Below are 13,789 nucleotides of genomic sequence, written 5' to 3'. Positions count from 1 at the left end.
ATGTCACATTCTAACAATTCCTCCAAGCAAATGAACCCTAATATGTTAGAATTGGTAATCTTTCCTTAGTTGTATTTATTAAATGGGATAAACCAAGGTATCCCTTATGTTGTTTGTCCTCTACTCCACATGGGAGGACAAGTCTATTTTGTAATTCCTTTATTAAGGAAAATAGTTATTCCTCTTTAAGAGGATTATGACACTTGTTATGCACACACTTGTGAATGTGGCAATCATTCACATGGGAGTTACAAATAACTCCTCCTCTCATCTCTTTATAAGAGATGCTTCTCTCTCATTCTCAACACACAATCACGATGTAGTTCATGTAATGAGCCCTATGGCTCCACATTATCTCCCTCTCTCTCTTTCTTCATTCTTAGGGATTTGCCTCATTCATATAATTCACAAGGGGTTTTCTTTGCTTTCCCCTTTCAAAATTTTTGTCTCCTTCTTGTGTTGATCTTAGAAAGCTCTTATAAAGTATGGTAATTATGTTCATCACAAACTCTCTTGGATTAATTTATAGTTCTTTATTTTTTAATTCATTTCGATTTTATTATTTCTAACATGGTATCAAAGCTACTAAATCCTTGTTTTGAGTTTGTGTGAAGGTTGTCGTATTGAAGAGCATGTGTTGAGAGGAGAAGATAAGCGTTAGCTTCATTACAATTTTTTTTGTAAGATTTTTTTTTCATAAGTTTTTTGTACTTACCCTCTTTGGAAGGTTTACTCCAAAAGAATTTATTTTCGATTTTATTATTTCTAACATAATCCAATTAACCAAACTTGAAAAGCTTGAAGATTTTTAATTTTTTTCCAAATATCACATTCTGTCAAACAGTTTACATGCCTTGTCTATGTTTCTAAGTTTTGTACACATGTTTATCAGAAGAGCATTTTGAACTGTCATGGCCCACATCTAGATCATCCTAAGCGGTCAAAGTTTACAGTTCATCTACGCCTTTCGGTTGGGTGGACAACCAGATTACTTCTGAAGACTTCGTTAGAGCCTAAACACTAGTTTATATCGCTTGGATAAAAGAAACTATAAATTTGAGGAAATCTAGCTTCTGTTGCTTCCATTTTACCAGGGTAGGTAATACCTGCTCATATTCAAACACGCTTTGATGTGTTGCCAAAATCTAATTTCTGGGTTTTTCGATTCTTATATTAACCGATACTAGAAGTGACACTCACAAGAGTTTGACGAGATTACGCGTCTACATTAAAGCTCCGTATTGTTCTCTCGGTTTTTAGTGTTTGAATATTGTTATACGACGACGAGAGTGATGTACATCAATGCGTGTATGTACGTATCACAATCCTCTCTCTCAATTTCACACATGATTCAATTCACAGGTTTTCTATGTAAAGTTTTGGGCCATGGGGTATCTGAGAATTCTGTGCAGTTTTGTTTTTGTCTGTTTAATCAATCTTTGTGAAGCAAGGATTTTTGTGTTGCCTTCGAATTGGACTGTGGTCAACAACTCGAGCCTTCCAACGTACAGTACAGAACAGGGGACATTCAGGGCCGTCACAGATGGTGAGGGGAATGCTATAATCAGTGAGGATTATAGATTTGGGTTTGGATTCATCAATGTTAATTCTTCTGGCGAATTTGTTCTCTCCATTGTTTTGGGTGTGAATATCACATCCTCGGATCTTGGAACTGAGATTTGGACTGCAAATAGGCAGAGGACTGTTGGAGAAGGCGCAACGTTGAGTCTAAGGAGCAATGGGGATATGGTATTGGAAGATACAGATGGAACAATGGCCTGGAATATCAGTACTGGTAAAACCCTAAAAAAGGCCATTGTTATGCAGACGTCAGGTAACTTGCATATCTATAATACTACAAATTCCTCGCTCTTTGCGAGTTCTAGTCTTATATGGCAGAGTTGGGACCATCCCACACATACTCTCTTACCCGGGCAAACCCTAAAGACAGGGTATACAATGGTATCCAATTACTCTGCAACAAATTCTAGCCAAGGGTCCTATAAACTGGTAATGGAGCCTGGAGGGATAGTCCTTTACTACAAAAGCAAATTTGATGAGCCTTATTGGTCTCTAGGGTTGCTTGGATTGGACTATGAAGGCATTCTAAGGCCATGCTTCTACACTTCCTCCTCTCAGAATGCCAAGGCCATGTATACGGGGACGGAGCTACAAATTTCATTCAGTCAGACTATTGCCGACTCGTCAACGTTTTGCTCCAATGGAACCAAATCTTTATACCTGGCACCTCCCCTTAATGACACCCAATACAGGTTCATGAGGCTGGACAGTGATGGTAACCTTAGGTCATACAAGGTTCTTCAAATGGCATTGCCGGGCACAAGCAAGAATGTTTCAGCATGGGTTCCAGACTTTGGGTTGGATCGATCCGATAAGTGCATTCTTCCTAAAGTTTGTGGACCTTATGGAATCTGTATGAATGGCCAGTGCAGTTGTCCAGGCTCTGGAACTCCTGATAATTTTGATCAAATTCAGAATTTGGATATCACCCAAGGATGTTACAGCCGTTCAGGTGAGTCAGATTCGCTTTCTCGTTTTCCTTTTTGTTTCTTTTTTAGGAGTAAAATTTTGAGACATCCGCGATTGTGCATCGCAAGATTTTCTTTAAATCAAATTGGTACGAGGCTCAGAGATTTAACGCTAATTATTAGATTCCCTCTTCTGATAACAACTGGGTAATGGGCAACTTCCCAACTCTATTGCTGGGTACATACTACGTAGACAACTTTAGAGGAAGATAATCAATTTCAAACCACGATCAGTCCTCCAGCAACTAGGTTTTATCCATCGATCACATGAATTTATAACAGGTGGAACGGACGCATGTTCTTTCCCTCAGAGTTGTTCTACAGCCAAGATTGAACTAGGGCACAACGGGCTGGCATTTGAACCTTAAGCCTCATCAGCTCAAACTAAAGAAGAATTTAACCTATTTTTCTAACCACTACAACCTAAACATTACCAGATTTCCATAATTCATTTGAAATGATGGATCACAGAGTGTGACCCGAAATGTTCTGCACATTTTGCTGTTTTATTCTTGCATTCTCTCATCCTGATAATGGATCACGGAATGTGATCCAAAACCGTTGATGCTAAAAATATATACATAATCGAATCCAATAACAAATGTTCAACTTGAGAACATTGACATTACGAAAGGAGAGAATGAAAATCCATGTTACTGAATTTTTGCTTTCGGTACAGGTGAACCAGACTGCAACCTGACTTCTTCGGGTCATCATCTTTTGTTTATTGATGAAGCAGATTACTACCTAAACAAGTTCTTCCAGCCTCTGAGTAATGTTTCTTCTATTGATAGCTGTAAGGCAATGTGCTCATCTAATTGCTCTTGCACGGCAGCCTTCTTCCATAATAGCTCTGCTTCATGTTACCTAACAACTGGCCCCTTGAACTCCATAAGATCTATGTCAAACGAGACATACATGGCTTATATCAAGGTCCAGAATGCCACAACACGAATCTCTACTTCAGTCTCGAGTTCCTTGAGTAATGGCATCTTAGCAGGGATAACAATAGGCTCAGCCACAGCAGCTCTCTTCCTGTGCCTGATCATCATTGTAATCATTCACCACATGAGAAAAAACAAAGTCAGTGGGGATGACATGTTTGAAGAGGTTGACCCCGAAGAAATGGAAGAGGAAGCATTCTTGAAAACCCTTCCAGGCCTTCCCCCCAGATTCACATATCTTGAACTCAAAGAAGCCACTGATAACTTCAGCAAAATTCTTGGAACAGGAGGATTTGGATCAGTCTATGAAGGAATTCTGAAGGATAACAGTAAAGTCGCAGTGAAAAAATTAGATGGTCCAAGGCAAGGATATAAGGAATTCAGGGCTGAAGTTGCAACGATAGGCAGTATAAGCCATGTCAACTTGGTAAGACTCAGAGGATTTTGTGCCTACTCTAAGCAGAGGTTATTGGTTTATGAGCTTTTAGAAAATGGGTCTCTGGATAAATGGCTCTTCCCGCCAAGAACAGGAAGTCAAAATTCAGAAGAAAACAGCCATATTTTTCTAACATGGGCACAACGGTGCAATGTTGCCATAGGAACTGCCAGAGGCTTGGCCTATCTCCATGAGCAATGCAGGGAGCCAATCATGCACTTAGACATAAAACCTCAAAACATTCTTCTGGACAAGAACTTCATGCCCAAAGTATCTGATTTTGGCATGTCAAAGCTCCTCGATGAGGACATGACCCAAATTGTAACGGCAGTGAGAGGAACACCTGGTTACCTTGCTCCTGAATGGCTAAGGCACTCCATTGCCACCAAGAAATGTGATGTCTACAGCTTTGGGATGGTGTTGTTAGAATTGGTGTCAGGCAGAAGGAATTTTGACCCTAGTGCTTCTGATCCTCGCCTATGTTATTTCCCTGCATGGGCAATGCTGAGGGCCCTGGAGGGTAGGTATCTGGATCTGGCAGACAAGAGGCTTGAGAATAGTGTTGATAGGGAGGGTGTTATCAGGATGACTAAGGTAGCATTCTGGTGCATTCAGGATAATCCAAACAAGAGACCATGGATGAGTGATGCATTGAAGATGTTGGAAGGGGAGTTGAATGTCCCTGATGCACCTTTATGGCTCTTGCAGAGAGGCCCTGAGTTTTTGGAAGGGTATGGGTATGAACCTACGGAGAGAGGTGAGGAGGATTTGTTGCTTGGAAATGGGAGAACATATGATTCCATTGCTGCAGTGTCCTTAACAGAGCTATCTGGTCCAAGATAGTGACATATGCTTGGTCTTGAAATTCTTTTCCATACAATCAGTGCAGCAGTGGATGTGAAATTGGATGCCAACCTTGAGGCAGATGCTGGAGAGAAATGGGCACTAACATTGGTAGAAATCATCCTGTCTGTTGGAGTAAACTGTGAAACCATCTGTAGTCATGTACTCTGGATAGTTTCCATTATGAACATCTTATTCTGCTTACATTATATACTGATTTCGCTTAAATTTCCTCTTTCTTCTTAGCTACTTTTCACGTGTACTTTGACTATACAAAATGGGCTTGTGCATATAGAACTTCCCTCTCCCTCTCATGGGATTAGGGGAGGAGGACTGGCTGGTTGGAAATTTGGAATACATGACTATTTTCATAGTGTCGTCAACAGAGCTTATTCAAATTATGACACTGTGCGTGTACAGAAACATGTGACAGAGGATGCAGGCAGAGAAGATAAAAACAAATAAATGAAGCTCTGATCTTTATTACAGATTTGCTTACCTTTTTTGTAAAGTGGAGCTTTGAATCCCTGTATACAGAAATACATGGGTCTAATCAAACCACAGAGTGGAGGTTTATTTACCGATAAAGAGTAGATTAATTTCCCCAAACTACTTTTGACTGACACTACTTAATCTAGAGTACCAGTAATCATACCACAGATTGAGGTTTTATTGACTGAAGCAAGACTGTAATGAACTAACTACGAATTTCAACATATTCTTTTGGATTTTATTGTTGTCAATGTTTTAGATCAAATTTTAGGATCTCTCATCGAAGTATGAGAACAACAATGAGAGCAAGAGTCAAATTCATAAGAATATGAACCAATCATCATCGATTGTCGAAATATCATGATTCTAATTTATCTAAGACTTTTTTCTTCTTCTGAATTTTTATGTATTTTACTGATTTCTAATGAAAAACACAAATTGAAACATCAACGAATTCGGAAGCAAATTGTTTGGAACATTACTGTCAAACCCCTTCCATGGCTGAGAAACAATTCCAACGCTGATCAAAATAGTAAAATTCAACTTATAACCCTTCTATGGCTGAGAAACGAATTCCAACACTGATCAACTTATAAATAATAAATAACTCAATGACAATACTGATTAAAGTATGTTATAGAATAAAATAAAATAAAATGTGCTTTTATAGTCTACAATATAAATTATTGATTTTTTAAGTCTAAAGTAATAGTAATATAGAACTACCCTGTACTCCATGCCAAAAAGATACTTAACTGTACTACACTACACTCAGATCTGAATGGCTCTGGCTAATCTCTAGAACAAAATGTACTAAAGACGAAAAAAAGTCAAACATGATTCTATTTTAGATTCATGAAAACACGGAAATTTTCTCAAAAATTTTGTTATTTTCAATCACAAAATATACAGATCATGAAGATCTAAATGCTGAAAATTCCATTGTATTGTTGTTTTTTGAAATTTAGTCAATGATACAATTTGTAGAGAAGATAACTGCATCTGATCTGAACAGTCTGAAAATGAACGAATTAATCCTTCAAAGGCCAACGATAATACCGAATGGAACCGTGGGATATAAAACTTTCTTGGTTCCGAATTAGACACTACTTTATCACTTTCACAGTGTCATTTATTTGATCTGCAATTTTCTGGAGCAACTTGGAATGACTAAGATGCACAATTTCAGGTTTACAATATTTAAGATTGTATGAAAGCAACTAATGCAACCTTATACGGTGAATATCCAAAAAGCTGGCAGTTGGAGATTGAAGGAACACGCTACTTAGACTGCACAATGTTCCATTCTTACATTTGAATAGATTTGATTTGGCGCTAGTCTATGATAATACGAAACAACAATTAGAGATGGAAGATGGCAGCAATAAAGTTCCCAAAGGTTGGAACTGAAGGATGCATCACTGAAAATGATAATAAATGTCTAATAATGCCTCCAAATAGCGATAGATGAGGGTTAAACTTTTGTCCAAACTGAAGTCAAAACTCTCCTCCCAATTGAGCTACGAATGCGATTCAACAATGAAAAATGAGGCAAGTCTGTAGTCTCTAATGTTGGTATCCCCTAGAAAGATACGTAAAAATGTTGATTGTAATAAGATAGTTGTATCCCTCCATGGTATTGGCCTAGGCCGTAGAAATGGCAAAAATAATGTCAACAATCAATCTAAACTTTTCTTTCTATGATTGATACAACTATTAATGGTACTAAATGTTGCAAAAAGGGTATTGACAAAGGTTGATGGTGACTACTCAAGGAGTGGCACTTAAGATCTAGCAAGAGTAGAGGAAGAACGATTTGATTTTTTAGAAATGTTTTACACTACAATAAACATGAGATTTGGTCCAAAAATGTTGATTTTATCATAGTATCAATATAACAGCAATATGCAAACTTGAGATATGGTCTAATAATGTTGATTTGATGTTGTGGGTCAAGTTGCTTGCAAAGATGAATTAAAGATGTACAGCTAGCACTTGCATCCAAAGAAGATGCAAGGAAATGCCGATAGAGATATATTTATAAGTTTTTTTAAAGTTGGTTATATTAAGAAGAAGCATATTTCCACAATCCATGAGATCATAGTTGCTTTGGATTCAATTGTGTTTTTTAAAGTTGGATTTATATTAAAAGAAAGCATATTTCCATAATCCATGAGATCATAACTGCTTTTGAATTCAATTATCTAGTTGTTGTTTTTGAATCAAAATTTCAAAGAGTAAGATCTATCATTAGAATGAACATGAAATAAAGCATAAGGATTTAATGAATAAAGAAACATGCATAACTGAATAAAAGGAAGGAAAACATAGGAAGAAGAAGAAGTGAGACAAGACTGGGGGTATGTCAATGTACCTAAGGAAATACAAAAATAATAAAAAATGAATCAGCTAAAATTAGAATGAATTAGTAAAATAAAGAATGAAAAATATTAAACCAAGAGGTACCTAAAAACACATAATAAAATATCTTTAACGAAAAAGATAAATTTAAAAGGCACAAAGAGTAAAGAGAAAAAAGAAAACTAGTAAATAAATTAAATATTGAAATAATAAAAAAGAAAACGTCTAAAATAAACTAAATGAAAAAGAAACTTCTAAACAAAAAAAAAATTACAAAATCAAATAAAGAGGAAAGGAACTAGGACATTTTTGAAAGAGAAATAATGAAAAATAAAAGAAACTCATTTCATGCTTGCATGCACTCCATTGTAGATAAGGTAGTTATATAACTCATCAAAGAAAATTAAAAGAGTCACAATTAAGAGGCAATGAAGATGAATGATTAATTAATTTTATAGATTGAATTTTCAAATGACGTTGATATTTGCAATATTATATTGGTATGAGAGACTTAATTATAAATTATATGACCATGACTTAGGAGGAGAGAAGAGTACATCTCCAATTTAACTCTCACTACTTTGCTTTCAGAAAATTGTATTTGTAGAAAGAGAGAAGAATGCATCTTCTAATTGTCTTCAATTAAAAAAAAAAATTCTTTTCATGAAGTTAGTATTATTATTATTATTCTATTTTATTTAAATATAAAAACTTAAGAGCTTTTTATGTTATGATATTTTTAATTTTTTTTTCTATCAGATATAAGAGTATCAGAAAATACAAAGCAACCAAAGTACCACCACGAAAATCAACAAGGAGGCCAAGCCTCACAAAGGAAGAACAATATCAGTTGTACAACATAACAAAAAGAGGAGAAGGACTATCTAACTAAGAACATCATAGTAATTGACCACCCAAGCAGTCCAACCTAAGGGACCCTCCATCCAAATGACGCTTTTACGTTCTTGAATTTGCATAAGCCTGAATAAATCTTATTTTCTAGCATTCACTTTCTTACTGATTTCTCTATTCAGCCTAATGCAAGCTTGCTCAAAAGCCTGCAGATCATCCAAGGTTTTACGCTATTGGTATCCATGCTTCAACTCATAGTAGAAAAAAGAAGCGTGCCCATCATGAAGGAACCTTCTCATCTTGTCCTGCTCGATCAGCATAGTAGCCTGCACCTGCAAAGAACTTTTAAAATAAGTGAGTTTTCGAAAAAACTTAGTAAGATCCCTCGGTTACCTTGGTACCTCTCCTCATTCCTGCACTTCCAAATCTGCCAGAGAATGTTAGACGACAAAATATTCCAAAATAAATTGGTATCTTTAGGAAGACCATTAATATGACTAGTGATAATATCAAGAATATTAACATCAATAGGATAAATAATGCCAAACATTCTCCATATTTCTTTAGCAAAAAATACAATCTAAAAGAATATGTCTACCAATTTCAGGAACTCTACATAAATTACAAATATCAGAATTAGATGAATCTCTCTTAATAGGCAGCTTGTCCAACATGACTAACCATCTGAAGCATCTAATTTTAGGCTCAACAAAATTATTCCACAAGATATCAAAGTATTTTTTCCAAACATCAGCATCATAAGAAGAGTACCAAACAACATTGACATGATCAATAATATATGTATTACAATCAAGGATTCTATATAAATTCTTGGCCTTAAGTAGATTCGTGACAACTCCACTAGGCCAGTTACAATTAAGGTGCCTTTGAGAATCAACATGGCAAATAGTGGGAAGATCATCAACAACTTGCACAATCATGTTATAAGTTCTTTTATGGGAATCAGGGATATTATATTTATTTTTAAGCACATCCCAAGGAGTGATTTGATTCTGCTCAAAGAGACCTATGAACTGTTTAATACCTTTCTTAGCCCACAGTCTGGCAGAACATCCTTGGGTAAGGGCCAAAGGTTTACCATTTAGGTGAAGATTCCACCAAATGGATCTTTCACCATGGAGTTGATTATCACAATGAAAATTCTCGTTAGTGATGAATTTCCTAACATGGTCCCAAGCCTTCCAAATCAATCTGAAAACCGCAAAACCTTGGACCATGACAGGAAAATTGCCAATAATGAGTTCGCAAAAGGGGAGATTAGTCCAAGATTTGGCTTTCTTAGGCACACCCCTCTCAATGTTGTTTCTAACCAATACTTTCCAAGGATAGTCACCCTCCATGGATTGAAAAATCCATCTGGTAGATAGGGCAATACCCTGAATTCTTAAATCCCTTAACCCAAGTCCCCCAAGGGCTTTGTCAGTGTGGCACCAAGCCCACTTAACAGAATGAATTTTATTATTACCCTTTCCATCAGACCAAAGAAATTATCTTATGGACTTCTGAATTTCAGCAATCTGATAATTGTTAAAAAACCAGGCAGAGGAATAGTAAATGGTGTAAGCGGACAACATCTTCTGGCAAACTTGAATTTTGCCTGCCAGAGATAATACCCTATTGTGCCATTTGTTAAGATTCTTATCAATCTTCTCTTTAACCCATGACCACATGTCTTTGAGGGCAGGTTCCACCGAGAAAGGGATACCAAGATATCTAGTGATCTTATTGGGGCCTCCCCATTGAAAATTGTATTGAGCAAACCAATCTAGGGGCTGCACATCCCACCCCAAACAAATTGATTTGGCTTGAGATATTTTAGCCCCAGATATAGAACAAAAACATTTGAGTTTATATTGCAAAGCCTTAAAATTACTTTCTGAAAGCTCAAAGAACAATGCGGTATCATTTGCAGATTGGCAATTGATGAGCTCTTCATCATTAGGAAAATAGATACCTCTAACATCAAGAGATAAAGAATTATCTCTGAGAATATAGAAAAGAGCCTCCGAAGCAATCACAAAAAGAGAAGGTGCCAGAGGGCACCCTTATCTAATGGATCTCCCTAGAGAAAAAGGAGCAGAGAGAACATCGTTAACTTCCACCTGAGCATAAGCATCGCTAAGAAGTACCTGCACAGTATTACAAAAGGAGGGAGGGAAACTGAAGGCCTCTAACATCATAAGAATAAACCCCCATTCAACCCTATCATAAGCCTTCTCAAAATCCAAAAGAAGCATGGTTGAGTTTTGGTGTGAGCATTTAGACCACTCCATGGCTTCTCAACTAGTTATGAGATTCTTGAGAATACATCTACCCTTGATAAAACCAATCTGGGTAGAGTTAACAAATTTATGAAGAATATTGATTAACCTAAGAGCCATAATTTTAGCCAAAATCTTATATGACACATTAAGATGGGTAGTCAGCCTCCAATTCATAATGAGGGTCTTATCTCCGTCCTTGGGGAGGAGCTTAATGATCCCTCTATTAACATCTTGCCCCAAGGAGCCAATAGACAAAGCTTCAGAGTATAAGTCATGGATATCCTTACATATCCAACTAATATTGGATTTATAGAACTCAACATGAAAACCATCAGGATCCGGGGCCTTATCATTATGTAACGCCCCGCTCGGGAACCCAAGAGAATTAAACCTAAGATGTTACAATGTTTACTGAACTATTTTTTTTATTTTAAAGTTTAAGCAACATCAAGATAACATTAATGCGGAAGCAATAAGAACATACATATCAAATACACATTTGCAATTACAGATATAGTTTCAATTCCTCAAGGATTCCTTTACGTTGAGTCACATTTAATAATTTTAAATTAATTAGTTTAAGTTCCAAGTACAATGTCTCAAGATCATAAAGAAATAACAGATACATAATCGCATAAGCAAATACATAAGTATAACAATACAATAACATCCACTGCACATGTCGCAGGGTATGTGAAAATAGATACAATAAATCAGAATACATGATAACATATATACATCATCTGAAAAGAAGTCTCTGAGATAAGAAATAAGAATGATAAAGGTACATTTTCTGCAACGAACATCCAACAGCTGGTAATGTGAGGGGAACCCAAATGGTAAGAAGGCACTACCTCCCGACCGCGTGGTTACCTAGTCAAGCTTCCACTCCCACCGTGCAGGGAAGATAATGAACGATCCACATACGGCTATCAAACATAAAACATTCCTAGGAAAGGTACCCCTAATAGCCAAAACTACCTCAAAGGTAACACATGAAGATAAAATAACCCAAAGAAAGAACACTCAATCCAATACCGACACCACATAACCAAACATCATACACAAACCAAGTATAAACCAAATACCAAGATCATAAGATAAAGTCAACGAAAGATAATCATCTCAAGTCAAAAGCCACATGTCAAAGGTACAACATCCATGAATCACCAATCATCATCAATGAAAGTAAATAACCATAATAAACACATCTGACAATAGATACACCACCATACAATAAGTACACCACCAGAGATACACAAAGTCCACAAAGATCTACAGAGGAGACTCAGGATACATACTAGGGAGTGTCATCACATGGCTGTTTGAGTTACCCTGGACTGATCTCCTAAGAGACCCCGGACCCTCAAGTGTTGAGTTACCCTAGACTGGTTACTTTGAACCTCGAACCCTCAACATCACACATATGGAAAACTAGAAAGCCCTCTCAAGAAGACGAGGCCCTCATCTCATTCCCATCCTTAGTCTATACAAGCACTAAAGGCATGGGTAGATCAAAAATCTCTAACTTATCTTTTTAGTGTGTTTCACCCCCATAAATTTTAATTACTAGATTATCACTTATTACATAACTTGCATTAGGTTACCCTGGCACTGACCACTTTGGGTCCTGGACCCCTATGCAAGCCACTCCCAAGTCACGTACCTAGACAACCTCTACTAAGCACATAAAAACATAGTTGTGTCCCATACCACAACACCCATAAAGATCAAACTCGGTTCCTTAACAGGCAACCTGATAACAAGATGGATCAAACTAAATCCAAATACACATAAATGCTCACAAAACAAATCTCATAACTATAAACTCCAATTTGAATCACAAGAATCATCATACATTTAGCCACATAATTGGTATAAAAGAATTCTCACAACCTCTGGTGTACTCCCTAAACTGGTCGACATCTAAACAACACCAAAATCCAAAGCATAGGAAGTACAAGTAAAAAAGTCCAATTCATAGTTTGTGTTTGGATTGAAAAGACACAATAGGGTTATAAGTAAAGTTTCAGTTCTCGTTTCAAAGTATGAATTTGATTGACAATATATTGTTGAGTTAACGATTAGTTCCCATAATTCTCGAAATCGATTTTCTAAAATATTCTAAGGGTAAATTATAAATATATGTTTAAATTTACTAAGATAAATTCTTATTGATTCTCGATAAAAATAATTGTAATTCTATTAGAATCGAAATCTGAATAATCTTTCTTTTAAAAAAAAGATCTCCTATCCTACTAACTAATGCTTATAATTATTAAATTTCATTTTAGTTTAAACAAACTAATATCCATTATATATATATATATATATATATATATATATATATATATTTTACTAGTATTATTATTATTTTTTATTAAATTAATTATATAAATTTATTAATTAATTATTATAAATTACAAACTTTTAATAAATTGAATTGGAACAAATAATATTTAAAAGTAAATTATAATAAATAACATTAAAACTTAAAATTAATCAATTTTAATAACATTTAAAACTTTTAATAAATTTTAAATTTAATAAAATAAAAAAAAATAAAAAAGGGCCGACGGCCTTCCCTTAAAGGGACTGTCGAAGGCGTACCCTACTGTCGCAGGTCTGCGCCAGCAGCGGTACGCTGTACCACTGCTGTCGCAGCCTGCGTCAGCAGCGGTACGCTGTACCACTGCTGTCGCAGCCTGCGTCAGCAGCGGCGCCGACAGGTAAGTGGGAGGGTATGGGGTTATTCCCTCCCCTAATCAAATTATTTAAAAATAATTTTGGTTTTTTATAAAAACAATCAAACTTTTTCCTTCCTTTCATAATAAATTTTATTATTATTATTATTATTATTATTTTAATTTAAGAATTGTTTTATTATTTGGTAAATTTTCATTTCATTAAAATTTATGATTTTCATTTCAAACAAATTCTATAATAAAATTATTTTAAATATATATATATATATATATATATATATAATAATCTTTACATTATTAGTCTGATAGGAAAAACTAAGTT

The 13,789-nt window shown here is 35.7% G+C and overlaps 1 protein-coding gene across 1 annotated transcript; it reads left to right on the top strand.

The window, feature by feature from the left end:
• Positions 1-1,198: 1,198 nt before the first annotated feature.
• Positions 1,199-5,260, top strand: LOC149577778 (G-type lectin S-receptor-like serine/threonine-protein kinase SD2-5). The gene is made up of 2 exons (XM_089825812.1): positions 1,199-2,533; positions 3,229-5,260. Exons 1-2 carry the CDS (start codon positions 1,387-1,389, stop codon positions 4,770-4,772), a joined length of 2,691 nt encoding a protein of 896 aa, XP_089681938.1. The 5' UTR covers positions 1,199-1,386; the 3' UTR covers positions 4,773-5,260.
• Positions 5,261-13,789: the final 8,529 nt, after the last annotated feature.

The sequence above is a fragment of the Cupressus sempervirens genome, chromosome 1 (genome assembly GCF_028749045.1).
Source record: "Cupressus sempervirens isolate cs-2001-9-10 chromosome 1, ASM2874904v1, whole genome shotgun sequence".
Lineage (NCBI taxonomy): Eukaryota > Viridiplantae > Streptophyta > Pinopsida > Cupressales > Cupressaceae > Cupressus > Cupressus sempervirens.
The sequence above is the reverse complement of the archived record's forward strand: the minus strand, read 5'-3'. Positions and strand labels throughout refer to the sequence as shown.